Source organism: Hyaena hyaena, unplaced genomic scaffold (assembly GCF_003009895.1).
Source record: "Hyaena hyaena isolate Hyena2069 unplaced genomic scaffold, ASM300989v1 scaffold_608, whole genome shotgun sequence".
NCBI classification, from domain to species: Eukaryota; Metazoa; Chordata; class Mammalia; order Carnivora; family Hyaenidae; genus Hyaena; species Hyaena hyaena.
In genome coordinates, this window is record NW_024081243.1 from 904,932 (window position 1) to 932,618 (window position 27,687).

The 27,687-nt window shown below is 42.8% G+C and overlaps 1 protein-coding gene across 1 annotated transcript in view; it reads right to left on the reverse strand.

The window, feature by feature from the left end:
- The window catches only part of LOC120248776 (calcium-dependent secretion activator 1), a 268,332-nt gene that overhangs the window by 24,831 nt on the left and 215,814 nt on the right, over positions 1-27,687 (reverse strand). The window contains exons 27-28 of the mRNA XM_039257246.1: positions 22,364-22,396; positions 14,868-14,975 (exon numbers count right to left, since the gene is read on the reverse strand). Of these exons, the coding sequence (XP_039113177.1) occupies positions 14,868-14,975; positions 22,364-22,396 (141 nt within the window). The remainder of the gene's footprint in view (positions 1-14,867; positions 14,976-22,363; positions 22,397-27,687) is intronic.

Genomic DNA, 27,687 nt, shown 5'->3' on the forward strand with positions numbered 1-27,687 from the left:
ACTTCCTGGGGTCTCTCACCTTTGGGTCTTGGTTCTTGCCGGTGTTCATGGAACTCAAGATAGGTGACAGTGTCCTCACATTCAGGAGGACGCCTACCCTGGCAGGGTTGAATGTTTACTAGGGGGTCTGCCTGATTAGCTACGCAACTCCCCTCATTTTTAGTGGACAAACGTAACTAATAAGCTATTTTCTTATTGCGGGCTTGCAATCTCTGCCTTGTAGAGCTGCTATGGTGCACGCAGGAAATAGTGACTCATCTAGACTAAAGAATTTGGAAGAACTGGATGTAGGACACTCAGCAGAGTGGGAGTTTGGGGGCACATATTTGAGTACTGTAGGCTTTTTTCCCCTAAGGCATTATAGCTAGGTGTCTACTCTGCATTGGAAAGAAAGGAGTTTGATCTAGAATTGATCACTTTGCAGGCTTCCGAATTAAGTGAAGTCAACTGACCTTTCACTGACCCAACTTCTTTTTTATGATATTTTTGAAGTTTATATATTTATTTTGAGAGAGAGAGAGAGAGAGAGAGAGCGAGCGAGCAGGGGAAGGGCAGAGAGAGAGGGAGAAAGAAAATTCCACGCAGGCTCCGCCTTGATGCGGGGCTTGAACTCACAAACTGCGAGATCATAACCTGAGCTGAAATCAAGAGTCACCCAGCTGACTGAGCTGACTGAGCCACCCAGGCGCCCCTACTGACCCAGCTTCTTTGATTGGTAAAAACTTAACTCCCAAGGAGATTATGAGAATTGTGTGAATTATCACATTCGAGCCTCTAGAATGATACCTGCCACACAGATAGTACTCAATAAATACTGATTTTCATCAGCTCCCATAGCTGTAAGATGGGAAATATACATAAAAGTAACTCTAAATAATGTGTCATTGTTATTAAATGGCCATTTATTAAGACCCTCAATTAATTGGAATTGTTCCCCCTGCTTGCATTTGCCTTTTAGGAGAAAACTGTCCTTTTTCCTCTCCACAAAAGTCCTCTTTAGGATTAAATCAAGAGAGCAGCTTTCAGATGTGCTTGGACTAATAAACATTTGAGCTCCATCTTCCTGAGACACTGCGGTATGGCAGAAAGAGCACTGTTTAGAGAGTCTGGGAGGTTATAAGTGGTACAATCCTGGATAATGCACTCTTTTTACATCTTTATGACTGGATAGTGACGCTTGGGGTTAAGTAGGGTAAAACCTCAAGGACCTTGATCAGAAGAATTAGATCAAAAAAGGCCGAAAATGAAATGAAGACCTTATACAAAGTGTTTCAAAATTAGAAACAGAAATGGTGTTCCAGTGAATCCTCAAATTAACCAAAAAATCAAATGGACCCAGACAACAAATTCCTCATTAAATTAACCAGAACAGTATACATTCAAGGGTTCTGGAAGAATCAGGTGACACGCGTAAACATTCATGGTGAGACATTTAAAGATCTTGATTAGTATTTTGGAAACAAAATACCCTTGACAAGGTACACAAGATACTACCAGGGGCCAGGGGATTCATCAGTATCTGCTTAACAAAGAGTTACTGAGGGTTTACATATGCCACACACTGTGGACGGAATGATTAAGATAGACGTGATCACTGCTTTCAGAGGTGGGGGTAAAAAAAATCTTAGTTTTAGGAGTTAGGGCCCCTGGAATCTTGAGGTCCTGGGCAAGTTCCTTCTGAACCCTAGGTTCTTATTTTAAACATGGAAATAATAGTACCTTGTCCTACCTCTTTGTTCAGTTGCTATAGAAAAAATTTTTTAAAGGTTAAGAAGTTGTTTCATAGGATACAAAGTAGAAAAGGTATTGGTAGACATAACAGCAATGAACATGTCTTTCAGTATCTTTTATCTCCTAAATCAGGATTCATCAACCTTTCCACTATCAATATCAGGGGCCAGATAATTCTTTGCCGGGGGGAGGGGGGGTGCTGTCCTGTGTGGTGCAGAATGTTTCCCATTTATTTATTACATGTCAGTGACCTCCATCTCCCATTCAAGTTGTGATTGACAAGAGTGTCTCCAGATATTTCCGAATATACTCTGGGTGGCAAAATGATCTACAGTGGAGAATCATGGCTCTAAATCATTGGTTCTTGATCAGATTAAATCCTTGGACAGAAAACAAAACAAAACAAAAAAACAGATGCCTGAGCCCTATCTTCGATCTACTGACTCAGAATTTTTGGTATACCAAAATTTGGGCTGAGATGAATACATTTAAAAAAAATACATAATTCTGATATGTATCCCAGGTTAAGACGCATATGTTAAAAAACAAACAAAAAAAACCCCCACATTAATATAAAAAGAATTTAGCTCTTAAGGTCATGGAGTGGTTAATGCCTACAGAGCAAATACCCAGGTGCCTAGATTGGAGGCATCATAACCGAGAGGAAGCCTTCCTTTGTCTAAATTCAAATGGGCTTCTCTAAAAAGAAGCCCTAAGGCTAATGAAGACAAGGCGTGGGTGAGTCAGGAATGTTCCAGAGGATGCAATACTGTCTCCTTCCTTGTGCCTGAGCACAGAATCCTCTCTCTTTCTCTTTCCCAAACCTCAGGCTTCTAGATCCAGCCCAGTGCTGTCTCCTCTAAGGTCCCATCCGCAGTGGGATCTTGCTCTACGCTGAAACAGATTTTCTTCAGGGGTCCTGTAGCACAGCAGGGCTTTGCTCTCACCTTCTCGGACCTTTTCATCCCTGACTTTTAATGTTCCTGTTGGCATGGAATGTATCGCTACCTTTGTGTCTGCCACAAAGCCACTACCTTAGCATCAGGCAAGGCTGTGTGTTGGTTTTTACATTGGCACTACTGGGGAGACGACAGCAAGAAGAGACATATGTGGAGTAACTTCTGTGCACCAAGACTGTGATTTACGCTGAGTGGTTTATGCCTACAGGCAATGCCTCATTCAGTCCTCTTAATCGAAAGAGTTAGACACTATGTTTATCTCTGGTTTTAGAGAAGAAATTGAGGCTCTGTAAGGTTAAGTAAGTTACCCAAAGTCACACAGCTTGTAAGTGGCAGACCCAGACATGGAGCTTGGGCGTGTCTTACTACAAAGCCTATGCGCTTATGGTCTGCTTGATGTAAGGGAGCCAGTCCCTTAAGGACTTCCAGGGACACCTTCCAATAGAAGAAAGCTGTCCGGGTTCATTTAAGTGACAAGACTGGACTTTTTGTGGAAGTATGGAATCTCCCTCACAACCATATATGGATGAGTGATAAGTTCGAGCCAAGAAAGGTAGATGTTAAGGATTCCTTGGTTTCTATAGTTTAGACCTTCGGTCGAATCTTATAAAAAGGATTTTTAAAAAAATATTTAGTTGTTTTTAAATTTTAAGTTGGCTCCACGCCCAACACGGGCCTCGAATTCATGATCTGGAGATCAGGAGTCGCACACTCTACCGACTGGGCCAGCCAGGTGCCCCGGGATTTTTTTTTAAGTTTGTTTACTTTTAGTAATCTCTATACCCAACATGGGGCTCCAACTCATGACCCCAAGATCAAGAGTCTCATGCTTTTCCGACTGACCCAGCCAGGTGCCTCGTGAAAAGGATTTTTGAGACTAGTTTCTGAGATATTTGCCAAGACCCACAGATACTGCTAATGTATACCAACATTTACACTCAGCCCATATCTTTAAAGACACAGGATTTGTGTAGATGGACGTATTACCTAGAGCAGGTCTTTTTAACCTCCATACTACTCGTATTTTGAGCTGGATAATTCTTTGCTGTGGGGGGCTGTCCTGTGCATTGAAGGATGTTTAGAAGCATCCCTGATTTCTCCCACGAGATGCTAAAGCATTTCCCCATTTGTGAGACCAAAACATCTCCAGAAAATGCTGAATGTTCCCTGTGGGGTAAAATCACTTGTGGATGAGTGACATTGACCTAATGCTCTCCAAAACTAGCGGAGCACCTAATAACAGGATTTTCTCTTTAATAGGATAGTTTCCTAGACCAAATAATGAATTTGTTGAGCAAAAAAGAGTGATAGTTATCTTCCTTAAAAGCAATTTAGAGAATTTCATAATAAAACTCACGAACTTACCTTACTTTACTTATTATTTGTTTTCTTTAAAAAATTTTTTTAACTTTTATTTATTTTTGAACAGGGGAGGGGCAGAGAGAGGGAGAGATAATTCAAAGCTGGCCCCAGGCTCTGAGCTGTCAGCATAGAGCCCAACGTGTGGCTCAAACCCATGAACCGTGAGATCATGACCTAAGCCAAAGTGGGGCGCTTAGCCAACTGAGCCACCCAGGTGCCCCTACATATTATATGTTCTTAAAAAAATTCTTTCTACACAAAAAATGAGAGCGGCTTTGATATCCTGGTTGGCATACAAATCTGGTAACTTACACCCTCATCCCAGGCAAGCCCTGGAGAGTTGTTGGTGTAACTGGACTTGTACCAGTACGTACGGATGGTTGGAGTAAAAAATTTTGCTGAAGGCAGTCAAGGAAAACCCAGCACAGCAAAAGATACTAGCATTGTAAACCTTCCGATACGGGGATATTCATATAGGAGGCGAATCACTAGGTTCTATTAACTGGATTTTTATTCACTTGGCAGGAGTTTAACACAAGAACAAGAGGCTATTAACTGTTCTCTTCTCAACTGGGAATTTGGAATGAATGAAGTATTCAAGTTGAGCCTTCTTTTCAGGTTTTTGGACACACAAAAATAACTTGTAGCCACCTGGTAGAAGCAATGACTTTTTTTTTTTTTTTTTTTTTTTTTTTTTAAAGCCAAGGTCTGGGTGGAATTATAAGAAAAGAAAAGCAATTAGGGAGGCCAAAGCGGGAATCTGTACTGCTGATCTAACACACTGCTCCAGATCCTTCTGCCAGCAATGAGTGGACTATTCTGGGGGAGACAGTGGGAGGGTGAAGAGTTGTAGATGGCTCACAGCTTTTCTTGTAGATGCATGAAGCCCCCCAAACACAATCTACTTCTGGGCCTGGCACGGCTCCCAAGCAAACTCACTGGGTTGACAAATGGACACTTTGTTGTTGTTACTATAACATACTCAGGGTGTGTGCGGTGGTGGCAGCTAAAGGACATGTGACGTACAGATAGGAAGGGCTCCCGGGTACACTCCTTTTCTCGTTCATCTGGAGCAGTGGCTCTCCAACGGGGGTGGCTCCTTTCCCCACGCACCCCAGGAAACATTTGGCCATGTCTGGAGACATTTTTGGTCACCACAACCGAGAGGGGGTTGCTACTGGCATCTAGTGGGTGGAAGTTGGGATGTCGCTCTACATTCCTCAGTGCACAGACTAGAACCCTGCAACATAAAGTCACCTGCATCCCAGTGTCACTCGTGCCACGGGGGAGAGCTTGGTTCTAGGTATATTTTCAAAACTGAGGGTTGTGACCTAGGAGTATGGGACAAAATCAGTTTATTGGTTACCACCACCAATTCTGAAAGATGGAATAGAAAATCGGACTGTATCACATAGAGGATAAATACTGTTACATGAACTTTTGGGGTGTGTGTGTGTGTGTGTGTGTGTGTGTGTGTGTATACATACTGGGTTGCAATGTTTCTTACTGTGAGTTATGGGCAAATAAGGTAGAAAGTCACAGACCTTCCCCAGTACTTCTCAAACTTTAACGTGCATTTGAATCAGTACAGGATCTTGCTAAAATGCACATTCAGATTCATTTGGGCTGGGGTTAGGGCTGCGATTCTGCGCCTCTTATCAACTCCCAGGTGAGGCTGACGCTGAAGGTCCATGAACCACACCAGATGACATTTTAAATTCATTCAGTAAAAAAAAAACATTATATATATATATATATATATATACACATGCGTATATATATATATATATATATTTATTTATTAGAACAAGTGACTATGACTCTGGGTATGAAGAGATAGTGAAATCTTTTGATGGTAGCCTTTTCAGAGCCCGGCAGCAAGAAAAATCGTTGGTTAATTAATGAAAAGTATTTAAGGATTTAGTACATCTCGTATCTTACAACGCAGTGTGATAATATTTGTTCCACAAAATGTGTCTTGGCTACTCTGTGTTTGTGTGTGTGTGTGTGTGTGTGTGCCCGCATGTGCGCACATGTGTGGTGTGTGTAAGAGTCTGTCGCTTACTGCCTCCATGCCATAAGTCTGCCATAAGAAAAAAAAAAAGCCCCGTTTCTAAGACACAAAAGTATTGTGTGGGTCATGTTAGCAAGGATACTGTGACCTTAATATAACAGAGCAATCAGCCTTGCTTCTTAGAATGATTATTGGAACATTCTTCTCTGGAAAAGAAAACAAATTAACTGTATTCACCAAATGTCTCCTGGAACACAGAAAGCTGTTCTGATAAAGACACTTAGCAAAAACTCTTCCCTGAACACAAGCTCCAGGGAAAATTCAAGACTGGTTTTATATAAGGTTTGCCGAAAAGTAAACGAGACCTATTTCTATGAATGGCTTCCGGAAACAGCTAGATTAGAAAAGAACTACTTGAAGACCTGCATGGAAATATAAATCTGTAAGGATGACGCTAACAAAAGCATAAGCAATTACTTTTGTATAGTAATAATCCATTTGACACAATTAATCCAAATAATCCAAATCTATTAATGCCCCTTTATGTTTTCCACATGCAGAACTGCTGAAACCCTCCAACCAAGCATGAAGAGATACATTCCCATGTCCATCTGGAATAGAAATGTGTTTCTAGAGCTAAGACTCCAAAAGACAAATAAATAAATTGTTATCATTTACTTGTTATTCTGAAAGCCATGCAGCAAAAGACGATTCACACCTCAATTGGAGAGCCATTGCAATAGGTCATCAGAGCCCTCAAAACATTCTTCTGTCCGCCCGCTTCCACTCTAATAGAGCTTGCTTTCCGTTGGATCAGTGGTCAAAACTTTCTATTGGTAGTTCCTTACTCTTCTGGCTAAATTGTTAGCTAAAATTGCAAATATCCCAACAAAGGCAGCACTAAGTCTTCACCAGAACAGAGGAAGAAATAGCAAATCTGCTAGAGGCTGATTTGGATGGTGGAAAGTAGGAAAATCTAGAAGGCATTGGGTCTTTGCGGGGCACTGGAGGAGTAAAGTCATGAAGACGAACTTGGTTTGTTCTATAATTCCCACTTGGGAGGGTCTTGGGTCTGAGGTTAGCTTCCAAGAACTTAAACCCTAATGGTGTATGTGTGTGCGTGTGTGTGTGTGTATGTGTGTATGTGTGTGCATGGTAATATAATAATGTTGCAAATCAAGGTGAGAGGGCTGGGCCCTCTACTTCTCATTTCTCTCTAACCCTGGGTTCGGTTTTCATCATCTTCCAGGGAAGTGACTCTCCTCTGTAGCTCCAACGCAAGGCTCAGGACACAGCTGCATTGTCGGAATTTACTTTGGGGTTCAAGATTAGGTGACAAAAAAACAATTGTTTCTCCTTTCTTTACTGCTTTTCCTGGTACATTTCAGATTTGTTTTCCTGTTCCAATATATATCATCACACAGATTCTAAAGGATGTCCTTATGGACTGGAATATACGCTCTGTAGCCTCATAATTGAGGGTGATGAGGACAGGTCATAGTTCAATTAAAATTTGATCTGAAGAGTACTGAAAGCTCAGCCTCTGGCTGATCTGGAGGGCTTAATTTCAGATTGATAACCTCAGGGAAAATCCTAGCAGAATTAACAAAGGAATCTTCCTAATGGTCTAGAGGCATGTATGTCAGTTACTGGTCTCAGATTTCACCAAAGAAGTCACAGTGACACAAAAAAATACTGGACTGTGGACCCTGGATTTACCCATCTAGCTCATATACCTCTGCTTTCATACAGCAAATAAAATCCCTGTAGCTCTTCACGTAGCCAACTTGCATCCTGGCCTCTGCGGACTTCTTGCTGTTTAACTGCTTTTGTTTTTCCAAATCGGCTTCAAAAATTCTCCTTATACAAAGAACAGCTTTAAAAGTCCCTGGTTGAATTATGCTGAGATACTAATTATGTCTAAAAGAAATACTTGGTTGAATTCAGCTAGATTTTTTTTTTCCTCCTCAAATCAGTTCTATGTTTAGCTAGTAATAAACTCCTCCAGTCTGCAGAACAATTGGCAGGGTGGTCCCTTTAACAAGTCAGGGCCACGAGAAAAGGGCCAGTGTGGATAGAGAGGAGTTTAAAGTGCACCACCGCCAGATGTGGTATGTAGCCTTGTACTGGATCCTGGTTTGCACAAACCAGATGTCAAGAATATTTGGGGCACAGGTGAGGGATTCTGACTATGTACAGTGCATTAGAAGATTCACAGAGCAATTTTTGCCTACTTATTTTGTTAAAAAAAACAAACAAACCATAATGTCTTATCTAAGTACATAGAAAAAGATCCCAAAGAATAAACACTCAAGTAATGATCTCTGGGTGCGGGGGATGTAGCGTTTTCTTATTTTTTGCTTAGCTGTATTTTCTAAAGGTCGCCGATGCACATTTATTGCATCGGTAACAATAAAAGGGATTAGCTATTCCTCCATGCCCTAAAAAAAACTCCTCAGGTTCAGAAGGTCAAATGTGATTAATACGCCAGGGCACTACGGTTTTGTTTAGGGATGAGGGCTAGGTCATTTTATAATCACTTAAAGGAACAAAGAATTTTATGAGATGATCATCCTGATGATAAAGGGCTTCCTGAATTTCTGACTATGCCAGTCCATAGCTGTTATGTTATTTTGTCCTCACAACTACTGTAAGAGGTCAGTTTCATTACAGATGGGGAAACTGAGGCCCAGAGCAGCTAACGAATTCACCTGAAGTTAGCTCGGCCATGGCAAAACCAGGATTCCCACTCCTGCCTGGCTCACGTCAAAACCCCAGTCCTGACTGTCGTCATTTCACCTGTTTCAGAACTATGTTCCCCCAAAGGAAAAGGGTACCAGGCTACTGTATAACAAGTCATTCTAAGCAAGTTTGGGGCTAACATCTTCAGGCGAGAGTGCGGCTCTTTCGGCGCTTTTGATGGATATGGAGTTTTGTTCAACAAGAAAAGAAGAGGTATGGGAAGAGCATTTCCATTTCAGGGATGACAATGGCGGTGGGGATGTGATGATGATGATGGCAGCAACAGTGGTGGCTAAGACTTACCAAATGCTTGCCCCGAGCCCGATGCTTGCAGCCGTACACAGCATCTCACCCCCATAATAGCTCCGCGAGAAGATTCTGCTTATTTTCATCTCTGCTTATTTCATCGGCTGGAGCTCTGAGAGATTAATACCTTACTGAGGGTCACCCAGCTTGTGAGGATCAGGGGTGAAGTCTGAAGGCTCCGCAGCAAGGGCCATGATCACTACACGATAGCTCCTATTCGGGGCAGTCAAACCTGCTTATTGCTTGGAGAAGAGGCAACTCACCTGAGATCTCAGTGCCCAGACGCCATATGCCCTGGTTTTCCGGAATCGGCGTCCCCTAGAACTACAACCTTTCATACTGGTTAGTCTTGTGCACCTCTCCCCACAATGTACTTTAGGGAGTAGTCTCCCTCACCTGGACAGTCAGTGACTCACCTCATATACGTAACAGAATAACACAATGCTTCCTTAGAGTCTATTCAGCCCTGACTTCCTTGAGCAGGATGAGTCCTACTTGGATTGATATATGTTCACAAGCATAGTGCTTTTGTAATTTAATAAGCTTATCGAAATAAGGTTATCTGTGGTTTCCTATATAAGCATAGCAAATGCATTTTAATAGGCAAAGGTTTCATTTTTCAAATTACCCCTTTAATGGGAAATATTCACACTCAATTATTGTGCTGACACATAAAGCGGACAAATATCTGATTTGATAATGGAACAGCAAATTAAAATCCGTGCAAGGCAGAGAGCACAGAGCAGCAGCCCCACCCTCCACCCCAACCTGACCGCACTGCCGGATGAAGTGCTTACGCGGCGGGTTTGGTAAGGGGCCCTTTCCTGATCTGATAACTGCCACGGAGAAGCCAAAAGCAGAGTCAATCTGCAAATACTTAATCCTCCAGAAGGCAGATTAAGTGTATAATTGACCTATATAATCCATGTATCATCTCCAGTCAAATGTTCTCCAGGCCTGGTTCACAACGGCACAGGGCCTCGGGAACGCCAGGGCGGATCGGGCATTACCACCAACGTGGATGCCTTCCAAGTTCGAGATGGTTTTTTAATCACTCATCTCTGAGTCTGCGAGGTTTAAGCAGATGAATTCACCCTAAGCACATCTCTTTTAATCCTGATTTTCTTCTCAGTCTGTGTCTTCAAGAAGTACAAGGAGGAAAGAAAATAAATTAATTTTTGTTTAGACCTTGAAATCTTAGGTGCGTCTCTTGATGATCTGATCTCTAATTTCAAAAAGCATGTTTTTGTTTTGGGGAAGATATTGAATTAATCAAAAAAAAGGAGGGGGGGGGGGGGGGGGGGGGGAACATCTGCATGATTTATGGACACCCAAGCTTTAAATCACTGTCTTTAAGCTATTTCTTGGGTTTTGCTTTCCTCTTCGGCTGCTGCTTTAGGAATATGGAGATTATTTCATATCCATGCTTTATATTTTCTTTAAAAGTCAGCAATAATTTTCCAGGAGGCCAAGCTTCCCCTGGAGTGTGACAGCTATCTGATTCTCCTTTAAAAATTCAGCATCTTTAATATAATTTAAATTCCTTGCTGTTGTACATAATGGACTATTCTCTTGCTTTAAATCTCTGAATCTTTTGTTTTGAAATATTTTACATTGGTATTTTGTAGCAACTGAAACCAGTTTAAAATCGTTATGTCCTATTTTTAGGAAAAAATTACAAAAATGCAGATGAAATGTATAGTTGTACGCCTGAAATGGTATGGGAGGCTGCTTGAGGATTCTTTTCCAATCGGTCCTTAATTTTATTTATTTTTTATTTTTTTAATGCTGATTTATTTTTGAGAGAGCGGGCACAAGGGGGGGAGGGGCAGAGAGAGAGGGAGACACAGAATCTGAAGCAGGCTCCAGGCTCTGAGCTGTCAGCACAGAGTCCGATGCGAGGCTCGAACCCATGAGCCATGAGCTCATGACCTGAGTCGAAGTCGGACACCTCACCAACTGAGCCACCCCAGTGTCCCCAACAGTCCTTAATTTTGGATCAGTTAGTTTTCTTCTCAGGTGCAGGTTTTAAAAAGTTGATAGTAGTTAACAGAAGCATAGTGTAAATCAATTATTAATAAACAGGGAAACTTCCACTGCATTAGAAAGACCTGGTTAGGCAACGTTATGTCTGATGTATTGCCTCAATAAGCCTAGAGAATGCCTGTTTAAAAAAAAATGTTGGTGAAGAAGAATTTGGAATGCTCCTCTTAAGTTACATAATAAAATAGATAAAAATGCAGAACATTAAATATAGAGCCCCAAATGCTATGCCGATAATCTCCCACAAGCACCCAATTCCAGCCAAAAGTACAATGACAAGGCAGAGAGAATACTAGATCAGAGGGAGCCTGGTTAAAATGGAAGATGCACTCATTAGATGACCTGCTATTCATCCAAATGTTCTCAGGTGCAAACACACACTGCCATCCAGCCTTTTCTACAAGGCACGCTCAAAAAGGCAAAAAAAAAAAAAAAAAAAAAAGGTTAACAAAACTAAATAGCAAGAACTTTAAGGACTTTTCAGGTAAAATAAAGCTGAGACTGAGACACAGCTGAAAACTGCTGAGGATCTCTGAGAGCATGCCTGTCTGAATGACAGATGCCAGCCGGAACTAAAACCCAGAGAATGACACAACAGTCCGAATCAACAACCCCCAAACAGCAAACAATCTCAGAGATATAGATTTTTTCGCCCATTCAAAATGCTAATTTTCTATTATTCATTTTTGCCATTTATCAAAATGCAACAATTTGGAAGAGCAACTTCTCAGATCAACAAGTTTTTCTCAAGAGATTTCTGCCAATTGTTTAGAAACCTGCCCCAGGATCGCTATGGGTAAGGAACAGAGTTTAAAGAACAAGTTCACTGTGGCAAGAAATTGAGGGTGGTAGGTTTCACAGACCCTTCTGCCTTAACAGTCCCTTCCCCTCGTTTAGCTCGGTGGACATGAGAGCCTTGCAGAGCGTATATGCAAAGACATAAACACCATGCTTGAGGAAACAGAAGCCGAAAATAATCAAACATGTTGGTAATCTGATGTTTTGCTGCTAGATTATAGAAAAACAGTAAGTACTGAATTAAATTACCGAGGCTGCATGGTAATGAAGCTTTTTGAGAAGCTCTGGGTTTTTCAAATGACAACTGTTTTAAATCTATGACAGATTCAATAACTTTTTTTGCACTACATCAGTTAGGTTGCCTAGCACCGATATTCTGTAAATTAGGGCAGCAGGTTATGTGGAAAGTAAGAAAGTAAATGGTAAGAAATTTATTAGCTTCAAATAAGCTACTGAAAAAATTTTTTCCACAGGGGTGGGAGTGATGTTCAGTGACGATTGTAATGGTGAAGACTTTAAAATCAGATACTCTGGGGAGTGTAACTAACGCTCACTCAGGAAACAAGATTAGCACAACTGTGAGACTCAATGGTGAGGATTCTCACAGAATTACGGATGCCGTATTATGCTGGTCAGTGTGATTCAACAAGGGGCTAGAAAGACTTGCGAGTTTTTGAATGACCCTAAACATAATTTGCTTTCTGAGCAACATATTCTTAGCAAATATGTCTTTTTGTTATTAATTCACATGAAAAGCCAGAGGGCTTGAATGTGACTGTATTCTACGATGGTCAGACAAGTCTAGCATGACCATCTGCGCTCGCCAGGGCTCTACTCTTTAACAATTCAGTTGCACTTGCCTTAAAAAAAAAAAAAGCCACAGAAAAGGGACAATTTCCCTTGCTGCCTTCAACAAGGCTACCTTAAAAATTTTTTTTTGCCTCTTCTCATTTGAACTGAAAAAAAAGAAAAAAAAAGGAAGAGGCAAGGGTGGCTTATCTGTGAGGAAGCAATAGGCTAAGCTGCAGATCAAACATCAAATCCAGTACCAGATATCTTAAAGTTTTGGAGAGCACAAGGTTATTTGCACACACGCTCGCACAGGATCGCACACGCACACGCACGTGAGAGCCACACAAAACTGAGAATCAGAAGATACTGATCAAAGGAAATAAAAAAGGCAACCTAGGCATTGAAAAGAACAATCCACAGGCTTCGTGAAAATTTGTGGTTTGGAATTTAATTCAGCGGAGATGGGCAGACTGTCCGCACTCCTAACTGCAATGTCGGCGTGGTGCCTGTCTCTTTTTTCCAATGCCTATTGGATGGGTGGTTGTGCCCCGGGCATTCTAGGCTCAGTACTTTCATAAAGGCACGCATGCAGAGAAGGGAGAGAACCCGTCGGTGAGTTTTATGTATGTATGAGGCATTCTCAGTGGATGTGGGCCATGCTAGAAGATGTACACAGGAAGATTATTTGATTCTAATTCATGCCACTTGATATAATGTGATAAAACATTTGACATGAGAGATAAGTTCCATTTTAATCCGAGGGAGGACGGGTGGGAATTAAAAAGTAAGAAGGGTTGTCTCGAGGAAAGGTTATGCAGAGGAAAAGAGCGATATCGAGCACAGAGAGGGGATGATTGGAAAAGAAAAAAAAAAAAAAAGAAAGAAAGAAAGGGGCCTTTTCAACACACGAGGAAAGCAAATGAGCTGGAAGACAAAGCCTAGACAAGTCAGAAGCGGCGGAGTCCTGAGCACTGCCAACAATGAGCTCACTTAGCCATGGAACAAAAACACGCGCACACACACACGCACAAACTCAATGTAAATTGCTGAACACAATCACAGAAAAAATATAGAAACACGGATTCCATCGTAGACCAAAACATTAATGTTCGGGCTGGCACTAAAAATATACGAGAACCTGGACAGGAGCTCACGCTTCACGAGACAGAAGTAGGCTGCACAATTAGAGCCACACGGAGACAAGTACGTCAGTTTCCATGCACTCTGGCCGGGTCTACACTGGCAAATTCAGTGGAAACTCGAAACAAAATATCTGGCTAAATTAGGCAGCCCCATCTGCTTTGGCCTGAAAGAGGCAGGGAGTTTGAGACCAAAGCAGATTCCTTTTTTTTTTTTTTTCTTTTTGCCTCAGTGGCTTGCTTTGGAAGTGCAGATGTAGTCACAGCAGAAATAAGATTGCTTGATAGCTATTAATCCTCAGAAAGCTGCATTTTCTCAAGTTTTGGTCTGGGTCTGGCAGCCTGATATACCTGCTCTTCGTATCGCTGCTGCTTCTCCTGAGTTTTCAAGTGGGTGGGTGGGCAGAGGGCGCCCTGGTTTAAGACCACACTGGCTGAGCAAGTCTAGCTCACTTACGAGAGTGTGCGCAAAGCCAGGGCTAATGCAGCATTTCCAGGCTTCCAGAAACAGAATCATCTTGGAAGGATAATGATGCACCACCTCCTGTACATCTGCAAGCCACGGCTGGGGTCAGGGAGGGAGGCCCCACCCTCAGGAGACGGGGCTGTGTCAGCCTCCCTGACGAGAACACCTCCCTAAGGCAAGGCCAGATTGCGAGGAGGACCTTGAACCAGAAAGGTCTCTGCCAGTTACAGAAAGCTGCCTCACAAGCTTCGTGCAGAAACGAGGCTGCTCGCTGAGAGCGACTGTGTGCCGTCCTACGTATCACACAGATTGGGACTGAGACACGGCCACGCCAGAGTGGGTTCAGGACAGACACGCGACAGATAAGAGCCTAAGGCAGAGGGAAAGGAAAAGATACTGCTCGAGTCGGGACCAATCCATTTTCTCAAAATGTGACTTATCCTCCTGTCTCTTATTTTGTCACATTTTGGAGGGTCTCCTCCTTGGTCTTCAAGGAGGAGAAGGCATTTACTTACATCAAATAACCTTTCTATATACATCTCCTCATTGACCTTATCACGGAGGACATCCTGAGAGTGACGGACGAAAGTGACATAGGCGTCGGCCACGTCCATCCCGGGTTTCTGCAAAGAGACAGGAAAACATGAAAATGGAATTTTCAGACAGTGACTTCCTTGATGACTCATGCATTTCAGGCTCCCCACCCCACCCTACGCCACCCCACGCTGCCTTGGCTGGAATTTGAAGCTATTCATCATATACTGTGGAGCTATCCACAGCCTGGACTGCTAAGAGCTGTTATTTGAGCCTCCTGCTCTTTCCAGGAATCAAACCTGGCTAAGAACGGGAGTTGGGATTACAGGGCTTTACAGTTATTTTGTATACTATTAATTTCTTTTTTCCAGTATAGATACGGCAATGGATAAACCATCACTGGATCGCACAGGGACACCCTCTGGCTTTTCTTTGGATTGAAACCCCCACTTAAGAATACCCAAACAGACTCTGTCTTCCACTGTCTGTCCTTAATATAACATTGGAAAGGTGACAGCCTTCCTCGATCTTTTTTTCTTCTTTAAAAAATGGAGAAAATGCTAAGTAAAGAAATTATATTTTAGCATACATCTCCTCCTACCGAAGCCACATGTTTTTTTGGGGGGTGTGGGGCGGGCGGGGGTGGGGAAGGAATACTTTAACCTGAGTATGTAGTGAATATTTCCTAATCAGTTTACTGGGAGGAGACATTCAACCTCTTAATTTGCCTTTGTATCCCAGCGCAGCCTTCTGGTCCAAAAATTGTAAAAAGCGGGAGCTGAGGAGGAGGACCACAGATTTGATTTTTAAATAAATGAGATTTTCTGGAAAGGTAAGCAGGTGGTTCCGCCGGAGTCAAGAAATAATTTATTGTGAGAAAATACTAATAATAAAAAAGAGAGAGATGCACACTGCTTGAGATGTTGCAATCAAAGATATGTCCAAAGAAACCTATTAAGACAATGTAACATAGGCCATCAGGAAAGCTGCCACAAACCGCTTAAATTTCCACAGCAGACATGTATGTTTGCTAATAACTAAACAAGATTAGTTTTCATTACTGTGATTTACCTTAGATCACAAAGTATCATTTCTCTACAAGACGTGACTGTCAGGCACTGCAAATTGAAGTTAGTTAACACTTCTGTGTAATTTCCAGGGTGAAAATGAGGAAGGTTTGGAAACAGTAGGACTGTATTCCCCCACTCCCCCCCCACCCCCCCCAGCCCCCCGTGATACAAAGCAAACAATTATCAAGGAAAGGGCCAATGGTTGGCCCCTGGGATGCTAGTAACATTTCTTAACACCTGCTGGAACAATGACAAGGTATTAATTTGAAAAACAATGAGGACAATTCAAAGCCACAGTAGTCAACTGTTACACTTTCAAGCAATTTTCAGCAAATGGATTGAGCAGGTTCCGTGATGGTCCTATAATTGTTGCAGTTTTATGATACGAAACAATAGAGGTTCTCCAATGAGATGTAAGTGATAGATATCAGTTCTAAACTGGCACCTCTCTCCTTCTCTCCCTTTGGCAGCCGCATATCAAAGGGCATTCTCAGTAGGGATGGGGACCCCCCACTTGGAGGACTTGAGAAACTTATTACTACTGTTTCCATTTCTTCCCTGGTGATTCCGGAGGCGGAAAATATGGCCTTTTGCTGGACACATGCAACCATCTTAGAGCTAAGATTCAAAGCTCATTTCAGCAGCCCTGTTCGTAACCGGCAAAGGTAGTAACCTAGAAGAATGGTTATTTTCACCTGTTTCTTCTCTCGTCACCAAATTTGCTGTCGTCAAGGGGCGTTTTATTTAAGTTTTTAAAACTTTGATAAAAAAAAATCAGGATGGTTTCTCACCTCGGTAGTTATCTCGCCTCTGTGGTTCTCTACCTTTCGACCCTTCTTTTTCTCCATCACGTGTACCAGTACCTAACATTGTGCTACGTATCTGCTTATTTGCTTTTTTCTGTCTTCTCGCACTGAAACATAACTTCACACATATAGGGGCTCTATTTGATCTATTTTCTATCATATCCTTAGCACACAGAATGATGCCTGGCACACAGTAGGTACTCAGTAAATATTTGCTGAATGAACAACCCCGTGAATGAATAAGCGCCTTTCCCATTGCTTTTTTTCTTAAGCTCTTCAGTCACACTGCATGAATTTTTATTATATCCCCCACCAACTGGAGCTTGTGAACATCATTTAAATTTCTCTGGGTCTTAGTTATACCAACTGTAAAGTGGGATTAATAATAACTCTCCTACTTACCTTCAAGGGTTGTTACAATCAGTTAAAAAATAATGTAAGTCATGATACCATAAAAGCACTAATTGCTATACAAACCTGACCCACTCTGATTCCATCCGTCCACCCCACAATACTGTATCACTTCACGGCCTTACCTACCTTTAGAATCTACTTTGGAACCAAGAAGAAAAAAAGGGGCTTGAGAGAAATCAACATGAAAATGAAGAGGACCAAGTCTCTGTGTGCCAACACACAGTTTCCTTATAATAGAGTCCCCAGGCCTCCACTCACAACCTTCTTCCTTTCTCACCAGCTTTACATCCAAAGCCAACAAGCTTCTCTCCCCTCCTTCAGTGGGCCAGGAAGGGGTAACAGTTTGAAACAGATGTGCTGGTAACAGAGCACCATCACTCTGCCTGATGCCCTTTGCAAACTGCAGCATCAGACAGGTAGACTCACCAGCCACTGGGGTCTGGGACTACCAAGGGCAGAGGCAAGCTGCCTCTACACCTCTGGAGGCCCTGTGGGTAGCCTATGTGCCTACTGGGGAAAGACAGTCACAGAGGTGATCCTTTGCCATTGAGGGAGGGTTGAAATACAGTTTTATGTTTACATAGCCAGAGAAGGATGTGTAATGAAGTCTAGGTAGATTTCCAACCCAAATGGTTCACAGACAGGCAAGCTAGCTTGTAATGATCCATGGAAAATATTCTGGCTAAATGACTGATGCTATTAGATAAATTAGGCTTTATACCATAGAGCTTTCTTTTTTTTTTTTTTTAAACATTTATTCACCTTTGAGAGACAGAGACAGAGACAGAGCATAAGTGGGGGAGGGGCAGAGAGAGGGAGACACAGGATCCGAAGCAGGCTCCAGGTTCTGAGCTGTCAGCTCACAGAGCTCGATGAGGGCCTCGAACCCACGAACCGTGAGATCATGAATCTGAGCCAAAGTTGGCCACTTAACAGACTGAGCCACCCAGGTGACCTCTACACCATAGTGCTTTCTAAGCTTCAGGTGATGGTGTTTAGTATTGTACATTGTTTATTTCAAATGTGGCTTGGACAGGCCGGGATGTCGATTTTAGCAAAAGTATAAAACAAACAGATAATCTCCGTATAGTTAGCTCCCTCCACGTGTGGAAGATATCATTTGCGAAGAAGCCACTCTGTGGCTTAGGAAAAATAGGACATTTTAATCATAGCTTGCCCCTACCAGGTACTTCTGTGCTTGAAAATGAATTCAAATTTTCAGTAACCTAAGCAACCCCTAATTAGAAATGCAAATCTGTTATGTATATATGGAAGGGTCAAATACTACATCGAAGACAAAGAGATAGGCTTTGGGGATTACACCATGTTTTGAATGACTGGAGACAGCCACTTCTCTCCATTAGTGCAGATAATTAAGAGACAAATCTCTAATGTCACTAACGACTAGTCCCCACAAGGAACTAAACCAATAAACCGTGTGCCAAAAACCTCACAGGGCCACACAGAAGAACTCAGAGACTTCAGAGCCAGAAACAACTCAGAAGACGATTTGATCCATAGGTCTTAAACCTGGCTGCAAATGAAAAGGACCTGGGGAGCTTTGAGCAATTCTAATGCCAAGACCCCACACTCCAGAAATTGTTCTATTTTGGCAAGCAACCTGGCGCCAATACTTGTAAAGGCTCCCCAGGTGTTTCTCATATGTAGCCATGGTCCAGCCTTACTGATCCAGTCCACGGGTTCCCGAACTTGCACTATCAGATCAGCTCTTTGGAAAGAGATTTCCAGGCTCTGCGCCTCCTCTTCCCCCCAACTATTGAAGGAGAATCTCTGAACAGAAGGGGCTGGAAATCTCTACTTAAAAAAGACAAAAGACAACTCCTCCCCTCCCCAAACACTGCCAAGTATTAACGCTGCACATTCTGGAGTGAGGACACGTGATTTAAATAGGTGATCATCCCCGGTGTGCCAGGACACTGGCTCTTCAAAACAGAAGATAAGGAAAAAAACAAAAACAAACAAACAACATAAAACCCCAGAAGACAGAAACAACAAAACATGGCACCTGCCAATTTCCACAGTGTAAATATCCCCTCCCTGGCTGAGTTCCACCACCAATGGCCCCGACGGAAGGCATGGTTGGAAAAAAATGCACAGAGCTGACTCCTGAAAGGCAGTGCTAGCAGCCTTTCCATAGTCAAACTGCTGGCACTTAAACTTTCCTCACGCTCTGATTTCCTAGCAGGTGACGCTGGATATGCTCTTAACCGCCCTATGCCTCCATTTCCTCACCTGTGAAGCAGGGTGATACCATTCGCTTCTCATAAAGTTGTTTTGAGAAGCAAATGATTACTGTAATTTGCCATATGAAAACAACGCACAGATAGTACGCCTGAGCATTATGTGCTACTATTTTCTATAAAATTGTTTATTTACTAAAACACAATATCTCGCTATGATGTTATTTGCTATAGAAATATATGTTAATTGGGGTGCCTGGGTGTCTCAGTCACATAAGCATCCGACTTCAGCTCAGGGCATGATCTTTGGTTCGTGAGTTCGAACCCTACGTCGGGCTCTGTGCTGACAGCTCAGAACCTGAAGCCTGCTTCAGATTCTGTGTCTCCCTCTCTCCCTCTGCCCGTCCCCACACATGCTCTGTCTCTCTCTGTCTTTCAAAAATGAATAAACGATAACAAAATAAAAAAAGATGTTAATCAATTTAATTTTAAAGTTTATCTTTGTCCTAAGCCATAATAATTGGTGAAATCATGGATTTGATGTGCTAACCACATTTTTTTCCAATACTCCTTAAATAATTGCTCAATTATCCTCATAAAGACATCTGCCTATGCACTAAGTAAAATCATCTATGCAGACGGCATACTGTTTAACACGACTGGTTAAAATCTCAGCTCGGCCACTTCCCAGCAGTGGGAACCTGAGTAAATTAACATCTGTGTGTCTCAGTTTCCTCATCTTTAAAGTGGGGTCGTCATGAAGATGACATGTTAAATGCTTACCTTAGAACAGTGCTTAGCACACAGGGAATGCTTTAGGAGGCTTGGCTGCAATTGCAATTATTATATTTGCAATGGGTAAATTGCAAATATTGGTATTGTATTTGCAGTGGTAAATTCTGGAACATGCTGCAGCATTTTCTTCTGTCTCTCTAGAGGATGCAAATTGCTATTTCATTTTTGTTCCCTTTCGCGTAGATGTAGAGCCCATTTCCCTCCCCTCCCCCTGCCTAGTTATCTTTACAATAAATCTAAACCCGGTTTCTAGGAAGTAGGTGGAAAACACATGAAATCGCTGATATTTGACTCTTTTGACCCTCTCCCTGAGATAATTTGCCCCCCCTCCCATCACTTCTGTTGATAGTAACGATGGACGGATCAACTTTCTCTAGGTAGTTGGGTCTTGCCTGCTGGGCACCTGTTCACACTTTACTGGGGAGATCTCCCCTCGACTTGGAGGCCAAGAGAAACCAGATCTTTGGGCTGGGAGCCTGGAATTTCAATTTCTAGCACCACCGCAGACCCGCGCAGGTCAGGCCTGCTGTCGGCATCCTCTCTCCCTGCCACCGTGCAACACAGTGTGAGCATCCCCTTCTCCCCTGCCCACGGGCTCTGATCCTGCTGCTGAAATGTCTAGGCAGTGCCAGGTACAGTGCTGAGCGTTCCGTATCTGTGTGTCATTTAATCTGCATAGCAAACCTGTGACTTGGGTATTATTACCTCTCTCTTTTTTTAAAAAAAAAAATTTATTCATCTTTCAGAGGAAAGAGAGAGAGAATGAGCGGAGGAGGAGCAGAGAGAAGGGGAGACACAGAATCCAAAGCAGGCTCCAGGCCTTGAGTTATCAGCACAGAGCCCGATGCAGGGCTCAAACCCACAAACCATGAGCTCATGACCTGAGCCGAAGTCAGATGCTTAACCGACAGAGCCACCCAGGCGCCCCTTATTACCTCTCTTTTAAGGACGGTGAAACAGGCCCAGAGAATTTGAGTAATTTGCTCTATGTGAACTGCAAGTTTATACTTCTGTGCTTGGGAAAATACATTACTTAACGCCTCTCCTGGCTGTAGTTACGCATGAGCTTTTTTCTCTTCTTCATTATAAAGACTATTTATATGAAGGAGTCTGAGGTCCTTCAAAGAGAAGTATTATATAAATTCAAAGCATAATTATTGATTGTACATTCTCTCATTAAACAAACAAAATGTATGCTAATGCTAAATTCACTCCAATTTTCCATTTTGCCATCCTTTGAGAAATAAGCCAATAAACGATTACATACTTAGCTTCCTGGGGAAATGAATTTAAATGTTAATATAAATCCTTTTAGAAAAAAACAAATTTTAACAAATAAGTATTTGAACAAGGAGGGTACTTAACCACGTTCAGAATGAGAAACGTTCAGTACAAGACCCTTGGTGGCTGTTGAGATAAGCCCTCTAAATTTAATATTTTATAATAGACTCACACCTCTTTTGTTAGAAATGGAGAAACAGAATCATTTTCTTTTCCCTTTTATTGGAAAATATTTAAATCTCTCCAATTTTACTTTGCTAATAGGCAGGGCAAAGTCTGTCTATAAATGTATCCTGACTTATCACAGGTAATCCCGCACTCTAGCATTCATGTGCAGTACTTAACCTCAATTTAAATGTAAATTTTGGCCAACCACAAGTGCTCTATCTGTGAACTTTGAGAGCTCTCTTCATTAATGAGGTCTGCACTAATTATAAGCAGTTTTGTAAGGTTTCCTTAAAACAACTGCAGAACTGACCCCAAAATGAACAAATTCAGAATTTATTTGTTTAAAAAAAAATACTGGCGCCCTTGTGCGCAAATTTCTAGCTCCTGGTGACTCCCAAGGTGTGCACGTGGGAGGGAGGTGAGTAAGCCGATACAGAATGAACTGTACCAGAGAGACCCAGGAAAATGAAATGAAAGGCTACTGGGTTTGCTCTCAAACAGGATCCCTCTTCTGGATGAAAGAAACTGTACCTTCTTCTTATCTAAAAAAAAAAAAAAGTTTTATCATGAAAAATACTCCTGGCTTCTCTCTTTCTGGTGACTCAAGTCAGGAATGTATGATTTGGTAGCAACTAATGAAAACAACATCATTAAGTTTCCCATGAAAGCAAAAAAACAAAACAACAACAACAAAAAGAACAAAATGAAACCAAACTCACAAAAGCAATTTTCAAATACTCACAGGTACATCCACATATTTGGAAGCTGCCTTCACCTGAGGAGGAGAGAAGAGGGCAGAAGTGAGGCAGGTGTTCATGCTTCACTGTCCACAGCTCAGTGCTGTGTCACCATCAGTTCACACGATACACTGGCACACGGCGCAGACCAGGAAACACAGAAAGGTACTAAAAATAAAATGTGAGGGCCATTCTCTTTCCCAAGTTGTAGCTATGGCTTTGGAGGGATAAAGAGAGAAAAGAGAGAGGGAGGGAGAAAGAGGGGAAGGAAGGGAGTGAATGGGAGAGGAAGGAGGGTAAAGAGGGAGGGAGGGAGGAAAGATGGATGGATGGATGGATGGATGGAAGAAAAGGAAGGAAGGGAGAAAAGAAAGAAAGAAAGAAAGAAAGAAAGAAAGGAAGGAAGGAAGGAAGGAAGGAAGGAAGGAAGGAAGGAAGGAAGGAAGGAAGGAAGGAAGGAAGGAAAGAAAAAAGGAAAGCAAAACAAAGAAAAGAATAGAAAAAAGAAAAGGCAAGCAAATATTTACTGATTCGGATCCTGTGGCTAGTGTGGGAATTTTGCATGTTCCTCTGTCCCTTTAAAAAGGAAAAAAAGTGGGGCGCCTGGGTGGCTCAGTCGGTTAAGCTTCCGACTTCAGCTCAGGTCATGATCTCGCAGTTCGTGGGTTCGAGCCCCACGTCGGGCGCTGTGTTGACAGCTAGCTCAGAGCCTGGAGCCTGCTTCGGATTCTGTGTCTCCCTCTCTCTCTGACCCTCTCCTGCTCATGCTGTTTCTCAATCTCAGAAGTAAAGTTAAAATTTTTTTTAATTAAAAAAATTAAATAAAAAGGAGAAAAGTAACTACCTAACCCAAAACTGATCAGTGGAGGGCTTGCTCGCTAGTCTAGAAAAGCAACTAAGGCTGCCGCTACTTTTTGTATTTTGGGTCTTTTTGTCCTTTGGCCACAGGATTGTCTTAATGGAATCCTTGGGTTTCAGTTCAGTGTTTTAAAGAAGACACGGTGTGGTGGGTGGGCATCCTTAACCCAGAGGGTGACAGGTGTCTGTGGGTGGGGGTGAGAGAGTACCAGAACCTTTCAAAGCCTGTCCCAAGGCTACCATTGTGTCTCTTGGTTTTAAATACTAAAAATCCCAGATGGGAAGTGCAGGACGTGGTTATGGAATTTGTTTTCAGTTTTCAGGGAGAGTGTGTGGTACAGTGTTTGAGAGTATGGAATTTGGAGTCAGGTGTGAGTTTGAATCCTAGCTCTATGACTTACAAGCTGTGTGACCTTAGGCAAGTTACTTCATCTCTCTGAGCCTCGGGTACCTCATCGGCCAAGTGCAGACATACTACCAGATACTTCAGCTGGGTGATCTAAAGGTGAATGGATATACCTTCTGGGACATAGTAGGCATGGAATGAATGGAACAAAGATGATCAATCCATAAGCTCAGTTCATAAGTGGGCTCTGCATGCACACAAAGCAGTAAGAACATCTTTCACATCACAGGTAGGCTTCCTCTTGCCACTTGGCTGAGACCAATATCAGGAATCACAGCTTCTACCCACATGTCTCCCAAGAAAGTGTCATTTTCCCTATTTTCTCCGATTGCTCTTTTCCTAAAACTCCTTTTCAAAATACCAACTCCCAAGGGAGAGAAGCCAGTGAACCAAAAGGGTGTTGGGGGGGGGTTGGCAAGAACTGAGGATTAAGAGGAAACTATTCTGAAAGTGGCAGGACTAGCTGACCCCGAGTCATGTCAAGTCCCATAGACTTGGTTTCTAGAACTGGGTGATGATTCTGTGCACTTCGTAGGGCTGAGAGGCCAACCCAGTGGAAAAAAAAACATATGAGAAAGTGCTTCATAAACTTTAAACGGCTGACCACACACATCGATTAGTTAATCCTTGAGAGGGCAATGCATCTGAAGACCCGGAGTCTGCACTAGCACTCAAGGGAAATCCTAGATACTCTTGCTAACGATGCTCTTAAAACCCTACACTTTTTCTTTGCAGTGTGGACTGCAACTGTAATTCAGTAATTTTGTGCAATATCTGTCTCCCACAGAATGTCATGTCTTGCTCACAGCTGTCTCCCTAGTGACTCACTTGGTACCTGGCTTAGAAAGGGCGCTCAGGGAAAATGCGCAGAAGGAAGGAAGGAGAGAAAACAAGTGACCAGTGATGGCTTCAGGGTGGTTCAGGAATAAGCAGGGGAATGGCCAGATTGAGAAGTCGTTGCACGAGTCATTGTGAAATCCAACACTCTGAAAGCTCTTCCTGCAAAGGATGGTAGGTGAAAGGAAAATGGCCATTTTGGGCCATTAAAGGCATATCAGGAGGGATGCACCTGGGTGGCTCAGTCTGTTAAGCGTCTGATCTCGGCTCAGGTCATGATCTTGCAATTAATGAGTTCAAGCCTCATGTCGGGCTCTGTGCTGATAGCCTGGAGCCTGGTTCAGTTCTCTCTCTCTCTCTCTCTCTCTCTCTCTCTCTCTGCTCCTTCCCCAGCTCATGCTCATGCTCTGTCTCTCTCTATCTCTCAAGAATAAACATTCATTATTTTTAAAGAGATATCAGGAAAGCTTTCCAGATTTTGCACAATTAGCATTTCTACTAAACAATCCCCAATACCAAATCTCTCTCGTCCATTCTGGTTGCAGAATTTAGTTTGGGCAAGAAGTGGGTTCCCCTTTTTTTTCCAAGTCTCCCTCATCTACAATACCTGACATTGATGTGATGTTTTTCACTTGGCAAAGCACACTCATGGACAGCTTCTTCTTTCGGCCACCCTGCAAAATGGGGACCAGGAAGTATCTCCATTTACAATGGAGAGCACTGAACCCCACAGAATTTAAGAATGTGTTTGCTCATGGTCTAGGCCAGATGGCAGAGAAGGGAGAACTCACACGTGGTCCCCCGAACTCCAGTTTTCCCTTTGGAACTCCCGATCTCCTCACCCATGGTAGAAATGTCTGAGGGATTGAAACATCAGTGGTTGGGGCAGGTGCTGGCAAAATAATTCTCAGCTGGAAACTGTCTCCTTTGCTCTGTGGCGTCAGTGCTTGGCAGTTGGTAGGAGTTTTGCTACAGCTGAAACGATCAACCTTTAAACACGCCTACTCCATTTACCACTAACATGCAGTTTCAATCCAGAGAATGACACCAGTCAAACTTTATTCCTTTCAAAGCAGTTTGGGAAGATAAGTCATGTTGTATGTCATGAATGAAAACCATCCACTCTCCTACATGCACCAGCCTTCAGTTTTTTTTATCAGATAACTGTTGACTTACACCTTCTCTTGTAGATCTTCTGCCCATCCCATAAGGATAGGAAAAAACAGCTCAGAGTATACTGTGGTCCTATTATTATTGAGAGACAAGTGGCATATCATTTTTGGTTCTGGCCACTGGGCTTTGAGAAGGTGGTTGATGATGACGATACAGGAGAGCCTTCTATAGGGAGAGTGAAAACAGAACATCTTGCCTAGAAACAGAGTGCTAGTGTGGCATTAATGAAGGAGCTTCCAGGTAGAATGACTGAGCTTTTTCACAGTGGTTCTACAGCATGAAATCCGAATGGATGAGTAGAATGAAGGGCCCCCAGAAAAGGTTCAAACAGTGCTCTCAGTCCATCCAGGCACTGGTCCTCTCTCATGGTCGAGTAGCTTAAGCAGAGGCTATCTAGGGTGCTTTGGATGTGAGCCTTCCCCATGAGACAGGTCACCTCCAAGGCTGCTTCCCGTTCTGACTCTAGTCTCCTCAAGAGGTAGGAAGCTTTGATCAGTTCTCTTTTTATAGTAGATGTTGAGGAATAGCAGAGGGAACAAATTGGCAAAGCTAGGATCAGAGTTCTGGTTCCTGAACCCACTTCTGCTGATCGTCAACAGTGCTGCCTTTAAACATCACATTTATTTTCAGCATCCGTAGACTGTTTTTGCCAGCTATATTCTGAGAGGAAGGACCAGATCCTCCCAAACCATGAGGGCTTCAAATATTGCCAAGGGTCAGAAAAATTCAAGCGCACACCAGACGCTGTCTCTGGATTAAATAAACAATGGGCCTTACGATGTACACAAGACACTTTCCCAGTATATGTAGATGTTATTTTAATGAAGAAAACACATGTTTCTTTAAAAGTACTGCCTATTTTACGGAATTTTGTCATTATGTATGTTTTCCCATCAGTGGTTCTAAAAAGTGTATGTGTGTGTACGGGTGTGTGTGCATTTTTTTCTTTTTTAACTTTAAATTTTTTTAAGTTTGTTTATTTTGAGAGAGAGAGAGAGCATAGAAAGAGGGAGGAGATCCCAAGTAGGGTCTGAGCTGTCAGCACAGAGCCCACCGAGGGGCTCAAACTCACAAATCGTTAGATCATAACCTGAGCTGAAACCAAGAGTCTGGGGCTTAACTGATTGAGGCACCCAGGTGCCGGCCGACCTTTTTTTTTTAACCTTTAAAAGAAACCTTCCTAGTGAAGTGGCTAAGAGGATGAACTCAGGATTGGTGGGGTAAGAAGTCTGGCTTTGCCATTTTCTAGCTTGGTGGCTTTGGGCAAGTTATTTAACGTCTCTGAGCCTTCTCTGCAAATGGGAAGCTCCTAATACTACTCTAAGGGAAAGCATAAGGATTGAATGAAAGAATCCATCTAAGTGTGTAGAACAGTGTTGGCACAGGGGAGAAGCTACTGAAGGTAACTTTTCTTAGTGGTTACTGGAAATACTGGCTTATTGGTGTAGATGAAGTGCATGCTCCTTGTCCTGGTGACAGTTTCATCCCTCACCTCTAGCCCATGGGCAACTTCTTGCCATAAAAAGAATGCTGGAGGGGCGCCTGGGTGGCTCAGTTGGTTGATTGTCTGACTTCGGCTCAGGTCAGAACCTTGCGGTCAGTGAGCTCAAGCCCTGCGTTGGGCTCTGTGTTGACAGCTCAGAGCCTGGAGCCTGCTTCGGATCCTGTCTCCCTCTCTCTCTGCCCCTCCCCCACTCATGCTCTGTTCTCTTTCAAAAATGAATTAACATTAAAAAATTTTTAAAAAAAGGATGCTGGAATCTCCCCAGGTTACTGGGGCTGACTCTCAGGCTGGCATACTTCCTGCCAATTTAGTGAACATCCTATGTACTAGGGAAAACCTTGAAGGACACAGCAAAGATCTGTCCCCTAACTCAGGATGCTTGAGTTGATGCACGAGTACGAGCGCAGTTTCCCGGGGCGCTCAGTTATATTCAATAACACATAGCTACTGCTCTCTGGGACCAGGCTGTGTGCTCTGGGACGCAGGAGATAAGGGGAAGTTCGGAAAGGGGTTTGCCCCACATTCCGAGTCTGGCACCTTTTCTAAGCAGG